Genomic DNA, 19,325 nt, shown 5'->3' on the forward strand with positions numbered 1-19,325 from the left:
CCAGTTAAAATATCCAATTCGGCCGTTTCCCTGTAGCTGTCGTGGCGCCTAGCCTACAACACACCGTGAAAAGGGGCAGCGCAGCTATAATTAACACTGCTTCCAGTGCGACCATCCCCCGGACGAATGGGCTACGGTGGTGACGCTTTCCCGTTCAAATTCCACCAGCTGTTTGTTTTGCGCGTGTTGTTTTGCAACTTTTTCGATTTTGCCAAACCAGCAAAACTCAAAAAAGGCTGGAAACTGTTTTTTCCCAAACGTTTTTATTTGTTTCTTGTTGTATTCACGAACATTGATAATTTTAAAAATTTATTTTATTACTGCAGAGCTGCATGATTTGCGAAAGCAGTGATTGCTGTTGATTTGTGCGCGAACTGAAGTAGTCACGTAGCGCTTGTCGAAAACAGGAGCAAATCGTGGACAAGTGTCCGACATCCTGTTTTGCTCTTTGTCCACGACGGGCTGTTATTGTGGAGCTGAATGGGAGCGCGCAATTCGCACGAAGAGTGGGACGGTGACGGTGCGGATCAGCGGATGGACGAGGAGAGCGGCGGGGAAGGCGCTGCTGCCAATGCCAACGCGAACGCGAACGCTCCAGCCAACAACGCGCCCGACAACGCTGCGGCGGACCGTCCCGCACTCGAGCCCCGCCGTCATCAGGGCGGCCAGCGCGCCGTCGACATTCTCAGTGCACTCGACTATCTGTATCGCACCGGGCAGCTGCGGGTGATGCCCAGAAGGTAAACGGAGGTGGTTGATTGAAAGTGTAGAAAGCATGTCTGAACGCGCAGACGCGTGCAGATGTCTAAACTGCACTATGGACATAATTTCCCTGTTCCGTAACTGTGCAGTAGAGCTGAACAGGTAACGTTATCGATTGTGCTGCATTGAAGTTTTAGTGTTTTTACTTTTTTCCTGGGGAATATCCATCATTATTATCTATATCCCTTACTAAATACTAATTAACTAATAATTTATTTCATTATTTCTCTACCGTTTTTTCATTGCTTATTTAGCCAGTAATTATGGAAACTGGATAATGAAAAAATATAATTTCTGAAAATGTTTTTTCCGAATTGGTTTTCTGTTATAGACCTGAAAATTGCCGTAAAATCATTTCAGTAATAATTTTGTAATTTAGTGTATGGTTTCCAGCTTTTCGAAATGCCGGAAGGCCGGTTTGATTATTGAAGTGATTGCATTTGACGCTTGACGCGAGATGATTGAAATGTTGATTTCATTTTGTAATTCGTCATTTACTGTATGTTTGTAATCTTTTTTTCGACACAGAGGAAATCGGGGTGACGCCGCAGAGCCAGCTACAACCCCGACGCCGCAGCATCCGCCGGACACGACGGCCATGGACAGGAGCGACTTCAAGCACCACGTGATGCTGCGCAGCGGTTTGATGGAGCCGCCGCCCACGGACTACCCGCGGGGGTTGGTGCCGCTGTTCGCCCTGCGCGAATTCCGTCCATTCCGCCCGGCCGAGAAGGTGCAGCTCATGCAGAACCACCTGCCCAGTGTCGCCACGAAACTGATGGAGCTGGATGATAAACTCTTCTGTGGTCTGCACAGGTACAGAGAAAATAAATTAAATAAACAGTTATAACGGAAAAATAAATAATGATAGTAAGAAACAAAAATAATAGTATTTTATGTATTTTAAATAATCAGAATACTCAAGAGAATGAATAAGAAAGAATTCAAATGGATAATAGGTCAAAGTAAGGCAGAAAAATAAATTTGTTAATGAAATTTTAATAAGTACAGTAAATACAGTTGCTTGTGTGGACAGTCTGGATGGGAATATTCTGATGTCGGCCGGACAGGATCAGCGCATCCGTCTCTTCGACACCTCCAAATCCCACACCGTCCGCAGCAAGTTCGACGCGTTCCGCACCATCGTGGCACGGGATGTCGGCTGGAGCATCGTAAGTCGGCCAAATTATATTTGGCGAAATTACCGGCACCTTATGGCTTATACTGATCGGTACTCCAACGAAATTGACAAACTAATTCAATAAAAATTCTGAAATAATGTTTTTAAGAAGAAATAAATAAAATAGGTGCTGTTTCGATGATTTGCTAAGTAAATGCAAGTTGCAACGACACTGTTACATACAACAAAAATTTCAGTGTGAATGATTTTTCAAAATAGAAATGCAATATTAATCGTCATTATTTGTTGAACAACTATAGCGCATTTGACAAAAATTAGTCTAACAAAAATTTCTGAACGCTTATTTTTTGAAAATAAAAGTCTTTGCTGTTGTCATTATTTGTTCAGCAATTGATTACCACTGCGTTGTGCAACGTTCAGTAACGAGGGGTGTTTTTTTTTGTCGGCTGCAGCTGGATGTGCGTCTGAGCACGTGCGGCCGTTTCGTTGCGTACGGGAGCTGGTCGGACGCCGTGCACGTGGCGTCCGTGCACAGCGACAGCGTGCACGTCGCGGTCCCGCTGAATCCCGGCCAGCCCAGCACCTGCGGCGTCTTCTCCCTCATGTTCTCCCATGACGACCAGGAGATCTTGTGTAAGCAGGCCCAGCGCGTTATCCTGTCGTTCTCGCGTCGCGCGCACTTTTCTTTGCCCTTAATTAATTTTTAATATTCATTTTTTGAATTTAAATTTTTTCCTACGGCTTTCCATTGGGCAGATGGCGTGAATTTTATTTTGTGTTAATTAAGTGTTTTTTTTTGTTAATTAATTACTTAGTTAATAAAGGTTAGGAAATGATTTCTAGCATAGTGCATAATATTTTCCAGTTGGAATTACTTACGAAAAAAAATGTAGGTGATTATTGATTAGAAATTTTAAATTTTAACGAATAAATAATAAACTTCACCCGTATTTGTTTTAGAGTTTAGAATAAATATTAAATAATTTTAATGCTCGTAACTGGAATTTTTTATTTGTCATTTAAAACAGTCTGTTAAATAGTAATCAAATGGTTGGATTTAAATTGTTTGTTTTTGATTTAATTTTTGAATTTCCTTGAATAATTTTTGATTGGGCAGGTGGCGTGAGTGAATTTTTATCTTGGTTTTGCTATTTATTACTAATTAATTAGTTTGTTAATGAAGGTTGTAAAAAATGATTTATGGCGTAGCGCCTAATAATTTCAGTGGGAACTGCGAAAAAAAATTAAGGTTGATTATAAACTGTAAACTTTTTTGAATAAACAAAACGATACTCCTATTTGAATGAATATTACATAATTTTAATGCTCGTGACTAAGATTTTTTATTTGTCATTTAAACATTCTATTAAAGAATTGTTTGTTTGTGAATTTTCTTGAGTAATATTCGGATTGGCTAGGCGGCGTGAACCAGGGCGACATTTACGTGTGCAACCTGACGGGCCGGTCGCAGTGCATCGTGGCGCACCAGGAGGACGTCAACTGCGTGGCATTCGCCGATCACTCCTCGCAGATCTTGTACAGCGCCGGGGATGACGGGATAATTAAAGTGTGGGACCGTCGGACGCTGTCCGAGAGCCGGCCGCGGCCCTGCGGCTACTTTGTCGGCCATAAACACGGGATCACTTTCGTGAGTAATACGGCCTTTTACTTGCGCGTTGTTTCGCGATCATTAGTTGACGAAAATCTAATTTTCATTCGATTGGGAATTTTCTCGGGATGTATTTTGAGAAATCTGTTAACAATAATACACGAGTACGCTTTCGTGGACATATGCGATAACGTAGTGTGGTGGCTCTTTACCATTACTTGTGCTTCGTAAGTTGGCCAAACTAAACAGTAGAGTTGAGAAAAATTAATATTATTAGAATTTTTATTACTAAATTTCCATGTAATTTCAGGTTATTTTACATGAGTTGCTTAATAGTACCGAATTTTTATGACTGAATTTTCATAAAATTAATTGATATTTTCCAGTGATAATTGTTGATAACCCAGTTTTGACTAACGTCTGAAGTGGCAGCGTTTTTGCTTGTGTTGTAATTAATTTCTGAAGAATTTCATGGGAATTTCTATTTTACAAGAGATGGTTTGACATGTCCCATATTCTGCACATTTGCAGAAGTGCTTCTATGCATATTATATGGCAGACTAACTGGAATTGGATTTTTAGTAATTACTTGGAAATTTGAAATTAGACAAATTTTTGGAAATCACTATATATAAAAAAAATGTAAAAATTGCAAATATAAAAATCGACCCACACAGTTTTTGATTTCTTAATAAATGTTTAATTTTCGTTAGTTTGACCATCGTTGTCGTGAACCAGACTATGAGGACATTTAAGCCACCAGACTACGACATCGCACATGTCGACACAAAAAATAATAATGAATATCTAATATTCTGTAATATTTTTAGAATTAATCCGCTTTTGTTTGTGTGGTTACCGTCGAAATGGGCTAAATTTTTAGCATAATAACATTAGATTATGGTTAAAGTTTATCACATTTTCTTGAAAATATTTAATGGTTTTTGTAGAAATATTTGCTTCCGTTTCGTTGGGTTTGTTTGCGATTTGTAATTTTTGTAATTTTCTGCTGGTCGTCTCGCCAAAACGAGAATTTTGGAGAATTGTCAAATAATGTGTGGACGTTTCTGTGTCCAGTTGGATCCGCATTTCGACGGCCGTCATGTCCTGTCCAACGGGAAGGATCAGTGTATCAAACTGTGGGATTTACGCGCCTTTTCCCCACAGGAAGGCTTAGAGGTGCGCTGCAGTGACAATTTATCACGTATATTTTCATATGGTAACCTTTCGTTTTGCGCGAAGCTAGCGAAGAATTTTCCCTTACACATTCAAAGGAAATGCTGAAAAAAAATTTTATTTATAGTATCAGTGACTATCTCCTTTCTTTTCTTCCTTTTAAATTACTCAGTATTTTATTATTTTTTTTAAATTCTTGCTGAAAATTTCTACCTCCACATTTTTTATTACTGTATTTTATATTATTTTTTATTATACAGAGTAAGTTTATTTTTTATCATTTTTTACCTTTTAGTTTAATCATTTTAAATTACTCAGTATTTTCTAATTGTTTTGCATTCTTGCTGAAAATGTTTACCTCCACATTTTTATTACTGTATGTTAAATTATTTTTTATTATAAGTTTACTCAATATTTTATAATTGTTTTGAATTCTTGCTAAAAATTTTTACCTCCACATTTTTTTTACTGTATTTTATATTATTTTTATTACAAGTTTATTTTTTTGTAATTTTTTACCTTTTAATTTAGTCGTTGATTTTTTTTATTTATTCGGTTCGACAAGTCTTCCTTCTTTCTGTATTTTTTCAATGACTTTTCTCGGCGGAAATCGGGATTCGTATTATAATTTTGCTCATATGGACCGGTTAAAAAATTCGAAAACACATTTTAAACCATTTAAAAGGCACGGTATTTATGGCATTGGTCGGATATAAGTGGGGTTATGTGTGTTGGTACAGGAAGCGCGGAAGGCGGTGAACGAGAACCAGTGGGACTACCGCTACCGCAGTCGCCGGCCCATGTGCACGCGCCGCCTACGCCACGACACCTCCATCATGACCTACACCGGGCACGTCGTCTCGCAGACGCTCATCCGCGCCCGCTTCTCCCCCTTCGACAGCACCGCCTCGCGCTACATCGTCACCGGCGACGCCACCGGGATGGTCTACAGTGAGTCGCCACTTTATACTGATAATTATCAGATTATTATGCATTTAAATAAGGGGAATAAATTCAGCGTCAAACGGATGAGTGGAATTGAATTGTAACCCAGGATAAATATAGAATTTATCAATGGAATTACCTTGAATAAAAATCACATAACTTCCTTAAACCAATTTAGTAATGTGAAATCAATTGAAACAATTAACTTAAAATCAATGCAGCAAATTAATGGCGTTAATGGAGAAGCGAATTTAAAATCACATAGAAGTTAACTACTGTTTGGATTTAAGTGAGAATATTGAAATTGGACTGATTTTTTTCAAAAACTGTTATAAGTTTTAGAGGTTAGAATGTTGGATTGTCGGATTTTGCAAAACACTGGTAAAATTCACCGAAAGTCACTGCACTACGTTATTTTGATTACGATGTTATTGAAATAAGATCTGATTCTCGCATTGAATTAAATATTAACATTAAGCGAGGTCAAAGCGATTTCCCGCACACTTACCTGTCGGGGAATTGTGTGCGTCTTCTGCCGGAAAAACTTCCCGCATCTAGCGCATGATAAGTCCCGTCACCGGCCAAACTAAAGAAAATGAAGAAAAAGAATTAAATAAATTAAATTCAAATGTCAGTGTAGTAGAAAAAGGTAAATTAGATTAAAATGTGGTAAAAATTAAATGAAATAAAATAAATTGACGAAGTGGCAGTCATTGTTGTGGCTCTGTTCTCTGATTGACTGGTGGATGTGGCATTCGTTGCAGTTTTTGATTCACTGAGCGGAGAGATTATCAAGCGACTGCGGCATCACGACAGTGTGGTGCGCGACGTGTCCTGGCATCCGGTGCGGCCGGAAATCGTCAGCACCAGCGTACGTGTCATATATATTTTATTCCAGTATATTTTTCTTGAATTGCGCTGACTGACGGTAGTAAAATTTCAATCGAATAATTCTAAAATAATGGACAATAACAGATCATTTATTCAACAATATTTTTATTATGGGATAGTGTTAGCGGTTGTCACATTTACAATGTATTTTTTTGATGTGACAGAGTTGAATTATTATTGGTTGGAGCTTTGGTGGCAAATAAATTTCTATATGAGCTGAATTTAAATCTTGTTGAAAATAAAGCATCGGTTATTCCTTATTTTTTGTTCACTGTTAATTTTCAATTTTCTCGGAGCGTCTGTGTTTTGTAGGATGGATGTGTAAATAAAAATAACATTAAATGCAGGGAAAATTCAAATGATCGTTCATAGTCTTTTCGTTCGCCGTATTTTTATTGGATAACATCGACGGTAATAAAAGTAAACTGAATTTGAATTACAATTCGTATTTATTCAGTTAAACATATTAATCGAAATAAATTGCCGATTATTGGGCAGTGGGACGGATGTCAGACGATGTGGACGTGCGGCGGGGAGGAGGACGAGGAGATGCTGACGGACGACGACGATACGATGCGCGGCCAGCTGAGCTCCGATCCCTCCGACTCGGAGGAGTCCGGCTGAGAGATCGCTCGATGGTGTGATCGTTGTTTCAACGCGGTGCTGCTTGCTTGTATGTATGATAGACCTTGTGTTATGCTAGCAGAATTTAATCAACGGTTTTTACTTTTCAAAGTCCTTTTATCCACAGCAATGCAATGCCGACTTCGGCTTGTTTTTTTCCTCGCTTGAAACAGTGTACATAGTTTATATTAGACATTTCTTAAGTTTAAGCAGTCCGCAGAAATTTTAAATCGAAACTGGAATATGCAGAATAAATCAGAATAAATTTCTATAAAATCCGGACGGTAGCATACAATTAATAGGGTAAAATTAATAATTAAACACAATAAATTCTGTTATTCAATGGCAATGTTCTAAAACAATCTATAAAATTGATAAGCAATAAATTCAGCCGAGCCAAGCGCCCGCAGATTAAAATACTCAGCAAAATTGCAAAACAAACTTCAATTACTAAAAAAATTGTTCGTAATTAGTCACAGAAATTGTCCTTGAACGCGTATAAAACAACTGGGCGTATAGATTTTACAGGCACGCGACAGCAAAAACATTTTAATTTCTCTAAAAATATATAATTTAGTAAGCGTGTGCGGGGCATTAGAGGCCGGTTGTGCTGGGTGTGGCGTTCGGCAGGGCGGAGATGAAATCCTGCAGGCGAAGCAGCCGGGACATGTCCTCTTTCTGATCCTGCATCTGGTAGACGAAGAGGATGTAGGTGAGCAGAACCCCGAAAATCTATCAAGGAAATACACCGTTAAAGCCGATTTCCGGGAGCGTTGATAGTCTGTTCGAAGACCTCACTAAATCATTCAACCGACCGAGTAACGCTCTCACCGTGATGACGAACTCCCGGGTGATGTAGAAGAACCCACCCGCCGTCAGTGCGATCCGCGATCCCTGCAATCGGGACACAAACGAGCTGCAGAGAAACCGGTCCTCCTCGGCCGTGACGCGGAGGTTGAGTTCGTGAAGGTACGGCAGACACGAATGTGCCTGCAACGATTCCAGTGAACCTTCTTTATGAAGACTAATTGAAGAAAAGCAGTACCTTCTCGCTGACCCACACCCCGCAGCCGGTACGCAGCGTGGCGAAGAGGACGGACGCGGCGACGGTCATGAGGAAGAGCGGCAGGAGGTCGAAGTCGCTGTCGCCCTCCTTGACGCTGGATTTGTGCCGCAGGATGAGGGAGGCGGTAGCGATGAAGCCCATGAGGTCGTTGAGATACAGTAGCCAGGACATGGAGGAGAAGGCAGCGTCCAGCTGTGCCACGATGCGGGTCAGGCGCAGGTGGAAGTGGGCTTTCTGGCTGAGGGACAGCTGGCGCATGGTGTAGACGAATTTGTGCTTGACGTGGCCCTGCTGCACGCAGTGCTCCTGTTCCGAAAAATTTGACGAGATTGTTTACACGAATAACTGTGGCAATTCGAGAGCTATTTAGGAAGCGAGCGCTGTTGTTAGAAAACGACCAAAAAGCTCTCGGAAAGGTCAAGCCCATTTCACACTGATAACTGCGGTAATTCTGGAACTGATACGCAGAACCAGTTGGTTTCTTTGTGAAGCGCATACTGTTATTAATTTTGACGACCGTGCCGTCTTTGAACCGGCTGTAAATCGGGTAGCTTACGCAAAAACTGTGGTAATTCTAGAGCTAGCACGTGCAGGCTGAAGCAGCTGGTTTCCTTGTGGAGCGAAAGCAGTCCTTAGAACAAGACCGAACAGGTTTCCAGTTCGGTTAATACGAGCTCGTAGCTCACCTTGATGCTCTTGCTGAACATGTCGAGCCACAATCCGAGGGGGTAGATGAGCAGGAAAACCAGCAGCTGCGGATAGATGACCATGCCGAATTCGAACGTCATCGACACCGAGTAGGCGGTAGCCACGAACCAGGCCGGTGCGCTGCCGGCGATAGGGAACGCCGTCGGGCAGTGCCAGCCGCACTCCAGCTGCAGTTCGTGGCCGCTGCGTCCCGCTATCTTGGCGAAGGTATAGTAGTTGGCCACCAGGTCCACGATGATGGTCGTCAGGACGATGGCCGTGCACGCCCACGCCAGGCGCGCCACCTACAATCCAACAACATACACTAGATAAAATTTTATAGACTGTTTTAATGAAAACAGTTTGTAGTCTCACACTGGGTCTTTAGCAGGTTAGAGTCTCGTTCGTTATCGGAATTAACCAGACTACAATTTTTAAAAATGCGCTGACCTTTTGGCGAATCGAGTAGGTCCAGCGCGTGGCGCGAGGGATCTCATTAGAAAGGTCATCGATAGCCAGCAGCATGGTCCGCGCCTGCTTCGTGAACCGCCGCATATGACAGGCCACCACCACCGTGACGGTGACAAAAACAAACCGGTAGAACGCCATTCCGATCGCCGTGAACTCCAGCGTCGTCAGGCGGTTCTTGTGGCGCTCCACGCTTTTCCAGGTGTCCAGGAAACCCACCAGCGCCGCGAAGAAAATCAGAAACACGCGCCAGACATTGCCGCTCACGATTGCAGCCAGGGTGGGTCGGCGGATGGCCGGTGTTGGATGGAGATATAGCCCGAAGAGCCGGCACTGCTGCAGGAACCCGGCGACGGCCCACGACGACCAGATACTGCTGGAGGCGGCTAGTAAGGCCGTGTCGTGCAGGCTGATGCAGTCGGCATGACTGCTGCTGGCGCTGAAGCCGTCCAGGATGAAACTGGCGCTGGAGGAGATATCCATTGGGTCTATACAGTGATGACCTTTGGTTTATACAAATGGGAGACCAAATAACTGCGGGAATCAGCCAGCCGGTCCGCGGTTCAAAAACTGAATAGTAAAATCAACAAACAGTATAGATCTGGCACACATCAAAAGCGCGTAAATCGCCGGCACCGGATTCGAACAGAGAAGCACTCGTTTGCTTTATGTGCGTAAAAGCCGAGCATCTACATACTTTTGCAGTCCTACGTCGAAGATTGTTGGCTGCTTAGCAGGAAGGCTAGAGTCTCGTTCGTTATCGGAATTAACCAGGCTACAATGCAGAGCTAAAAGAAGTGGAAATCGGCCAGTCGAATCATAAAATCAATAAGTACATTTCGATTGCGCATAAAATCGCCGGCAATGGGTTCGAAACTTCGAACAGAGAAGTGCTGGTGTGCGCAGTATAAGAATAAAGGAATAGGTATTCTTTTCTCTAGTCGTACCTTGTGCATCCGGAAATGACTGACTGCGCTCAACTGCATTTCACAATCCAGTAGGAATAATAATATGGAAATCTTGGAGAACATTACGTTGATGTCAATGGCGACATTTACTCGTTTGTTTTCCCAGCCCGGGTTACGTTTATCCTGACACGGCGTTCCCTGGGAACGTTATAATCGAATGGATAATAGGCGGTATGTTTATTGTGACGGGTGGGAAGAGATGTGTGGGAAGAGTGGCAGATGATGCGCGTGATGGCTGGCTTGCTGCCTGGGAGACGTCTTGTTTAACCGCATTAAGCCGGCACAAGGTGGCCGTGGGCGTCATCAACAGCGCGTCACATGCCGGGCCGCGAATGAGATAATCTCATTAATCAGCTGTTCAGTGCTTCCATAGAATTGCGCAGTGTGAAGATGCCGGGCTGCTGCAACCGCTACATCAACATTATCTTGAAGCGTTTTTTATTGCAGCTCCACATACAAAAAAAATTTATTTTAATGCGCTGTTCTGCACATTTATAAGCGGGACTGAACGTGATCCAGAAGTGTAAATCACAATTCAGTAAAAAATACTCGTAGACAGGTACAGAAATGTCCGTGTGACAATACACAGATTACAGCCGCGTAGGCAAACAGGAAAGCATTCCGGTATGCTAGTACATTACGAGCGTGTATACAAGCTGTCAATAATGATGTGAGTGCGCTTAGAATAAATTTCGCCGCAAATTAAAGGCATTGGACAAATATATCTCTCGTCCACAAACAGAACCTTAATTAAAACGGCGACAAGTAGGATAGACAATAAAGCTACACGGCCAGCATCAATCGGGGCAGGCCGGATAAGGAGGCGACGTCCATTTTCTTGTCCTCCATTTGGTACACGAACAGCACGTACGTCAGTAGGATACCAAACATCTATGAAATATACACAACCACACTGGGAAATTGGGAATGCTGGCAAAAGTAAGTAAAACGAATTTCACTGCACAGTATTTTCGCCTACCGTGATGACAAATTCCCGGGTGACGTAGAAGAATCCGCCGGCCGTCAGCGCGATCCGCGTTCCCTGCAGCCGTGCCACGAAGATGCCGCATAAAAACCGGTCATCCTCGCGGACGGCGCGTAACTGAGCTTCGTGCAGATACGGCAGCACTGAATGCGCCTATATCATTCGATTCGCTCAGTAAATAAACTGCCGGTTACGAAGTTAAATTACAAAATTACGGAGCTTATGACGTTAACATGATAAATTATCAAAATGTCTGTTTAAAAAAATCGCATAGCAATACCGTAAAGGCACGCAGAATCACATCAATGTAAATAAAAAAATGTATGCAGTTGCATTCGCTCATGTATTTACAAAGTACCGTACTATGCACACGATTTTACTCGTATTAAACTTTTGCTTACGGATGCGCACGTTGCTTGTTAGGCATCGTTTCATTTCTTCTGTAATAAATTCTTTAATAATTCCTCTTACGTTCTTGCAATAATTTCTTGAAATTATTGTATTTACTGTAGTTAACATTATGCGTATTGCTGTTATTACTGCTTCCGGATTCCGCGAGAAATAAATTAATTTATATACTAGTATTCATTTAAATTTTACTTTATGTAACAACAAAAAAGAGTTGCATACTGTATATCATTATGTAAAAGGAAAAGCAGTTATTTTATTTACACAATAATTTTTATTTTACTCGTGTGTACGTTAGCAAATCGCCTACCTTCTCGCTGAGCCAAACGGCAAACCCCGTCCGCAGCAGCGCATTCATCCCGGAAATCAGCACCAACCCAATAAACACCGGCAGCAGCTCCACATCGATATACTCCTTCGTACTATCCCGATGCAGCCCCAACGATGTCGTCGTTATAAACCCCATCAAATCCGCCAAATACATCAACAACAGCACCATCGAGAAATGCCGGTTCACCGTCCGCACCACACTGGTCAGCTGCAGGTGGCGCGTTGTCGCCTGCCCCACATACCCCTCCGGCCAACCGCCCGGCGGGGCGGTCAGCCCGACCGCCAACTGCCGGAAGTGTAATCCCAGCGGATAAACCAATAAAACGAGGAGCAACTGCGCGAACACGTCCACACCGACGTGGATCGTGAAGGCGACCAGATACAGCACAAAGGTCACCCACACCGGCACCCGCCCCAGGAGGGGATTGGGGGTGTCGCCGGTCCACCCCCCGTCGGTGGTCATCCGGTTGACGATGAGGGAGAAGCTCCAGTACGCCGCTAGCCAGATCGCGACGAGCGAAGCGAGCCCGAAGGCGAAGCAGGCGAGCGCAAGGCGGTTGATTTGCCGGCGCATTCGCCGCTTTTCCGTATCCTCGTTGCATAAAGTATTCAGCTGAACTAAGAGACTTTTAAGGCGGTCGCTCATCCGGCATATTTTGACGATGGTCAAGAAGCATTTCAATCCGAAAAACAGCCGGGTGATCATCATCGCCAGTGCGGTGAATTCTAGGGAGGATATTCGGTTTTTATAACGGACCAGGGACTTCCATGTATCGAGGACGGTGGCGGCGATAGTCAATATAACGAGGAGCAGCTGCCAGGCACGGAACTGCGACACCCCGCCCCGCGGGCGGCAGGCCTGGTGGCAGGGGAAAATCCCGAAGCAACGTAACAAGAAAAAGAAGGCGGTGATACCCCCGGCCTCCCAAAGGTCACCGGCGGGTTCCGGCGCGAAGAGGGAGGGTTTGCGGGCGGGGACCGGGAGGATGAGGTGTAGTGAATCCGGCGAGGGGGTCTCCATGGGAAAGTAATAAAATCGCTGTGTTTGGATGATGAAATCGATACTAAAAAATGTGCGTGTTGGGAGAGATGCGCAATATAGTCTTTTCACTGCCACCGGCTTCGCAAGCGGACGCATCAAGTGGAGGGGATATCGTCAGCGGCCGTGTGATGCGATGGAAGAGAATGGGAGAGAGGAGGGTTGGAGATGGGTATCGGTTGCAGGGCATAGTAATTAGCGGTGCCGCTGTATAAGGACTCTTCTTTAAATTAAACCGATAATGCGCACGTCGCTGCCGGCAGCGCGTTTCAATGTTGAACGATACCGTGAGATCCTGACTGCATTTTATCGACGCTCAATCTTTTCTTCCCACATGACTTAATGTTTTAGGACATACATGATTTTAAAATATTCTAAAGCATTGTTAGAAAAAATGTCTGATTTTGTCAGTCTTAGTATATGCCGGTAAAAGTTCTATCACTTTTCTGTTTAACGTTTTAAAGAAATCTGACCGGTGGTCAAAGGTTATGGAAGAAATCCAAGGGAGACCGTGTTAGTCGTAATTATCAGGCGAACGGCATAGGAAGCCCATACCGAGAATTACCTGTACTGTAGAATGGAGTCGAATTCTTCTCGGGCGAATATTTGCTCAGAGCAATTAACAGTCTCAACACTGAGTGACTCGTTTTCTTCCGGGTGAATGTTGACAATTTAAAAATACCTACTAGACCTTCAAAATGTCACTGCGCCGCCAACTGTGTCAACATGAAAGGCCTTTGGAAAAGTCCGACATCGATTTCTAGTGCGTTGAAATGTCGCAAAACCAGTTATAATCCGAATGCGGAACATGAGTAGTATGGCTATGACTTAGCGACAGGTTTTGTCGACGTCACACGTGTACCGTGCCACGGTACACGTCTGGTGACCGGTGAATAACGCTCACATGACCTCAGACGTGTACCGTGCACGGTACACGTCTTAACTGGCGGTGTACTGACTGCTGTGTGATACAGCCAATGTTGCGGTGAACACTCTGACCTGTTGGTAACTCGTAAACTTCTTTTTAGAGTAATTATGTTTTATTAATTTTCATATGAATTAAACAAAGATGTCGCAGTATGAACCGTCATACGATGACCTTTTAGCATTAGCCACATTAGCCGCCCAGCCGGATATTGTGCATCAAGAGCGCACGGTTTTGTCGGAAGAAGACCAAGTGGCGGCCAGCGAGTTTTTCAATCTACCGGAATGGTTCGCCGAGCAACAGCCACCGTACGTTTTGTCTGCAGAGGATAGAGCGGGCGCGGAAGAGTTTCTTGCCCTAGGGGAGTGGGATGCCCCGTACGAGCTATCCGCAGAAGATCAAACGGCCGCGAATGATTTTTTTGCGCTAGAGGAGTGGGACGCTGGTGGTGACATTCAGGAGGGAGCGGGACAAGAAAATCTACTACGGGTGGAAGAGCATGTTACTGTGAACAGTGAAGGAGTCTCGTTCTCCCCTAAGTGGAAGCTGCACTTCAAGGTCTTTTCCGTTAAGGTAACCGCCGCTACTACGACTTACCATAATGGATGTGGCAAAAGTTTCTCTTAATAGGTCAGTGACCTTGAGCATATTGAGTTTGCCGAGGTGCCATTAGTCATAGTCTTGTTATTGGATTACGTTCTCGACACTGTCTTGCGGGATGTGGGTGACGGGCAGAAAGTTCGTTTGCGCATCGACTGCGTTTCGTTAGATCGTCCAATCTGGACACCCCCGATATTGCGGTCCCAACTAACGGTGGAACGGTGGATGGCGGAAATCGAAAAAGTTCTTAATTCCTACGAAGAGTTCATTTTGGATCAGCGGTTTGAAATTTCGGTACACCATACAGACGCTCCTAGTGGCAGTTGTGTTCGTACGGTTCCTGAGTTGCTCCGCCGCAAGCTGGAGAAAATGCGGTCAGTTGTTGTCATAAAAAACGACGATCAGATCTGCATGGCCCGCGCATTGGTGATTGGAAAGGCGCATGCCGATGGAAATCACGACCTTTACCAGAAGCTGATTCGTGGAAAAAAGCTGCTTACGTTGGAGGCAAAAACCTTGGTGCGCACAGCAAAGCTACCCGAACGCGAGTTTACTTTAGCGGATATTGCAGCTTTTGAAAAGGTTCTGCCGGATTGTCAAATAACAGTGATTAGCACGGAGCACGCCAACAAAGTTGTTTACAATGGCGACGCAAAAGACAAGCACATTGCCCTTTTGCATCATAACCATCATTTCGACTTACTGAAATCGTTACCGGCTTTTTTCAAGCGATCCTATTGGTGCTTCGGGTGTAGCAAAGGGTACAACCAGCGCGGCACTCATCGCTGTTCCCGTTTATGCCACTCCTGTCTGCGCGAAAGCTGCCCGTATGACATGGACCACAAGATTACCTGCCCGGATTTTCATCGTGTGTTTTTTGGAGTTGACTGTTATCAGCACCATAAGCAAGTCCGAGGTGCTGGTAAGCAAGGAAAGGCCCAAAAAAGCCTGTGCAGCATGGTTTTCCAGTGTCCCGATTGTCGTTGCATTGTATCCATGCGGCAGAGAAAAGGTCAAAATAACCACCAGTGCGGTGAAATATTTTGCAAACCTTGTGGACTACATGTTATTCCTGAAGATCACCAATGTTTCATCAAGCCCCACCAGGTGACTGCGGAGGAGCTAGCCAAACACGCGAGCGCGCGCTTTCTGTTTTTTGACTTTGAGACTTATGTCTCTGAAAACAGCAGACTGGTTCCTAATTTGGCGGTAATTATAAACCGGAGCTCTGTTCAACTTTTTTTTTTACCAATAGTTGTTTATTAGGTAGTGCAAGACGGTGATGGTCGAGAATGGGTGTTTCCCGACGAAAACACGCCACTCGGTGTCGACATCACTGATCAGCTCTGCAGATTTATTTTTTAAGAGCAGCATCGGGACTTTTATGTCATCGCCCACAACTTCAAGGTAGAGGTCACTAAACGATGGTTAAACGAACATTTACATAATCACTATGCTGTTGTAGGCATTTGATGGGTACTTTATATTGCACTGGTTAGTCGAAAATGGGATCGTACCGAAGATCATCTTTAACGGTGGAAAGATCCTCCAGCTAGATGTTAGCGAACTAAATATCTGTTTCCGGGACAGCATGAACTATAACCCGCAAAGCCTGGCAAAATGGCCAGCAACTTTCGGTATTACAAACACTGCAAAGGGCACGTTTCCTCATCGTTTCAATCGCCCGCAGAATTGGGACCAGATTCTGGAGTTCCCTGCGAAAGAAGAATACGGATACGACAGCATGGACAAAAATGCGCAAAAAGAATTTGATGTATGGTACGCTGAAGAAGCTGCCCGAAAACAAAATCTGTTTAATTTCCGGGAAGAGTTCACAACCTATTGCCGAAACGACGTAACGGTATTGCGGCGATGCTGCCAAAAATTCCGAGAACTGTTCCAGACGATCAGCGGTGGCTTGTGTCCCTTTGTATCGGCGCTTACAATAGCTGGGTTGTGCAACCGGTTCTGGCGCTCTTTCGTCCTTAAACCGAACCAGATTGGACTGCTACCAAATCACGGCTACAACCGCAATAGGATGCAGTCAGCCAAAGCGGCAAAGTGGTTGGCGTGGATGGAAGAGGAGGACAATTGTCTTCTGCAGTCAAGGTGGTCTGGTGGCGAGAGGAAAATTGGACCTTATTTTGTTGACGGGTACGACGCGCAACGGAACCGAGTGTATGAATTTTATGGATGTTGGTATCATGGTTGCCCAATATGCACTGCACCCGACACTGTGCATCCGTTCCGCAATCTTCCAATGTCGGAGATCTATAAAGAAACACTGGACAGAGAGGAGTATTTGAAATCCCTCGGATACAGCATTACAAAGATATGGGAGCACGAGTACGATTCGGAGGTGCGAGCCAATATGGAAATGCGACAGTACACTAACCGGCTAACAATTTCCAGCCCACTGAATCCCCGTGATGCCTTTTTTGGAGGTCGGACCAATGTTGTTAGGCTGCATCATCAGGCTGTCCATGATGAGAAAATTTGTTACTATGATGTATGCAGCGAGTATCCTTTCGTTAACAAGTACAAGCGCTATCCCGTCGGACACCCACGCGTGATTTTGCGCGACTTTGAAGATATCCGAAACTACTTTGGGTTGATTTTTTGCGAAGTTCTTCCCCCTGGCAACTTATACCTTCCAATTTTGCCATATCGCAGCAACGGCAAGCTGACATTCCCGCTGTGCCGTACCTGTGTGGACGGATACTGCAATCAACCGTGCGGCCACACTGATAGTGAGAGATCTTTGACTGGTACTTGGTGTACACCCGAACTGCATGCTGCATTGGATAAAGGGTACACTGTGCGAAAAGTGTATGAAGTCTGGAATTTCCCTAACCAAGAAGACCGCCTATTTCAAGACTACATTGATCGCTTCCTCAAAATCAAAACAGAAGCTAGTGGATGGCCTGAGCATGTTCGTACAGAGGAAGAAAAGCGACAATACATCCAGGCCTACTATGAAAGGGAAATATCCGCTTGGATTACGACAAAATTGAGAATAACCCGGGGTTGCGCGCGCTGGCTAAACTGTGTTTAAATAGGTACGATGTCATATCGTTCAACTTTAAGTAGTTACTAATATGCTCACGCTATTTCGCAGCTTTTGGGGGCGCCTGGGAATGCAAGATAACAAACTGAATACCATGTTTATTGATGACCCTCAAGTATTCTACAAAATGCTCTACTCAGGAAAAAACCATGTGCACTCCTGGGATCTGTTTACTGAGGATATGATCCAAATAACGTACACGAAAGAGGAAGGGTTTGTTGAACAAAACCCAAACACGAATGTTGTGCTAGCCGCGTAAGTTGTCTGTCCGTTAACTGTTGTCTGTCCGTTACCCCGTTTGTATTTGCTGCGGTTTTCAGATTTACGACGTGTTGGGCTCGCTTGCACCTTTATGGTATAATGGCACAAGTACAAGACCGACTTCTGTATTTGACACAGGTAAGTCTTCAACATTGCAGTATTAAAAAGTTCGACAAAGGCTGATCTATTACAGATTCTGTTTTTTTTGTCAATCGTCCAAGTGACACGCCGCTGCCAACCGGAATTTTCTTAGGCGACCTGACGAATGAACTTAGCCCTGGTCAGCACATTGTACAGTTTGTCAGTTTGGGGGCCAAAACCTACGCGTACTACACCAACGATGGGAAATCAGTCGTGAAAGTGAAAGGGTTCACTATCAAGGGCAGTGTTAGCTCGTTTGTTAATTTTGATAGCATGTTGGGCATTTTGCACAACAGGAATACTATTGCAGTTGTGTACCCAGAGTTTTTGAAACGCGTTAAAAAGACATTAACCATTGAGCAAACTGAATTGTGTAAGCGGTTACGTTTTACGTACGATAAGCGTAGAATTGTCGAAGACTGGAAGACACTGCCGTACGGATTTAAGAATCAATAAATTTATTGGGCCTGTCCATTAACATGGAAATATACTGCACAGCTTGCTCTATATCATTCAGATTTTTTGCACCAAGAAAATTGCACTTTCCAGATGAGAATAAAACAGCAGTACAACTTCGACATTTGATGGCTAAACCATGAAAAAGCTCAGGTGAATACTGTACATCCAGCATTATGCTACACTTACACAAATCAAAACGTCTCTGAAAGTTGTGACTCGCTACAATATTAACTACTTTGAAATTCGTAAAAGAACAAGAATAACCAATTCTGATTAGCATTTGTTCAAAGTACTGTACTAACAAAATCGCATCCGCTTCAGTGTGGCCACCATTCACAGTAATCTTTCCATTTTTGTACAACTGGCAGTGGGCTTTGAAGGGCGTGAATGTCCGAATCAAAAGCCCTGAAAATCGTTTGGGAATGTACAGAGCCATCGGTAGCAGCCGCTCAATCTGAACCAAGTCCAGAATGCAGCTTAATTCCGCAGTGGCAACCACATTGGTGATGGTTACCATCGCAAAAAAGCCACAAAGCAAATGTCACCGCTTTGCGCAGAGTTGTCTGAGGCAGGCTGCACAGCAGGCGGAACGTAGGACAGCCTAAATCTGCTAGGTTTTGCACTTCGGGTAAATATTTTTCTAGAAGCCGGCACTTTTCAGCTCCTTTGGCCAGAAAGGTAACGTCGCTGGGATGTCCAACTTTGAGAAAAATGTCTTGCATCACACATGTCACCTGATTATGCCGATAGTCACCTTCAGTATACCATAACAG

The 19,325-nt window shown here is 44.0% G+C and overlaps 3 protein-coding genes across 3 annotated transcripts; 1 reads left to right on the forward strand and 2 right to left on the reverse strand.

Moving 5' to 3' along the window:
- The first annotated feature begins 192 nt into the window (after positions 1-192).
- On the forward strand, positions 193-7,428 carry LOC129593132 (DDB1- and CUL4-associated factor 11-like). Its single transcript, XM_055489321.1, has 9 exons — positions 193-740; positions 1,291-1,578; positions 1,799-1,934; positions 2,356-2,536; positions 3,322-3,551; positions 4,590-4,691; positions 5,429-5,639; positions 6,398-6,504; positions 7,023-7,428. Exons 1-9 carry the CDS (start codon positions 481-483, stop codon positions 7,146-7,148), a joined length of 1,641 nt encoding a protein of 546 aa, XP_055345296.1. The 5' UTR covers positions 193-480; the 3' UTR covers positions 7,149-7,428.
- LOC129593165 (uncharacterized) lies at positions 6,862-9,852 on the reverse strand. The gene is made up of 5 exons (XM_055489371.1): positions 9,352-9,852; positions 8,886-9,206; positions 8,194-8,520; positions 7,980-8,138; positions 6,862-7,880 (listed from the first exon to the last, which is right to left on the reverse strand). Exons 1-5 carry the CDS (start codon positions 9,850-9,852, stop codon positions 7,743-7,745), a joined length of 1,446 nt encoding a protein of 481 aa, XP_055345346.1. The 3' UTR covers positions 6,862-7,742.
- A 1,063-nt stretch (positions 9,853-10,915) lies between these two features.
- Positions 10,916-13,081, reverse strand: LOC129593166 (uncharacterized). The gene is made up of 3 exons (XM_055489372.1): positions 12,041-13,081; positions 11,317-11,475; positions 10,916-11,228 (listed from the first exon to the last, which is right to left on the reverse strand). The coding sequence occupies exons 1-3, from the start codon at positions 13,079-13,081 to the stop codon at positions 11,121-11,123; spliced, it is 1,308 nt and encodes a 435-aa protein (XP_055345347.1). The 3' UTR covers positions 10,916-11,120.
- Between the last annotated feature and the right edge of the window lie 6,244 nt (positions 13,082-19,325).

This window comes from Paramacrobiotus metropolitanus, unplaced genomic scaffold, assembly GCF_019649055.1.
Source record: "Paramacrobiotus metropolitanus isolate TYO unplaced genomic scaffold, Prichtersi_v1.0 Parri_scaffold0000060, whole genome shotgun sequence".
NCBI classification, from domain to species: domain Eukaryota; kingdom Metazoa; phylum Tardigrada; class Eutardigrada; order Parachela; family Macrobiotidae; genus Paramacrobiotus; species Paramacrobiotus metropolitanus.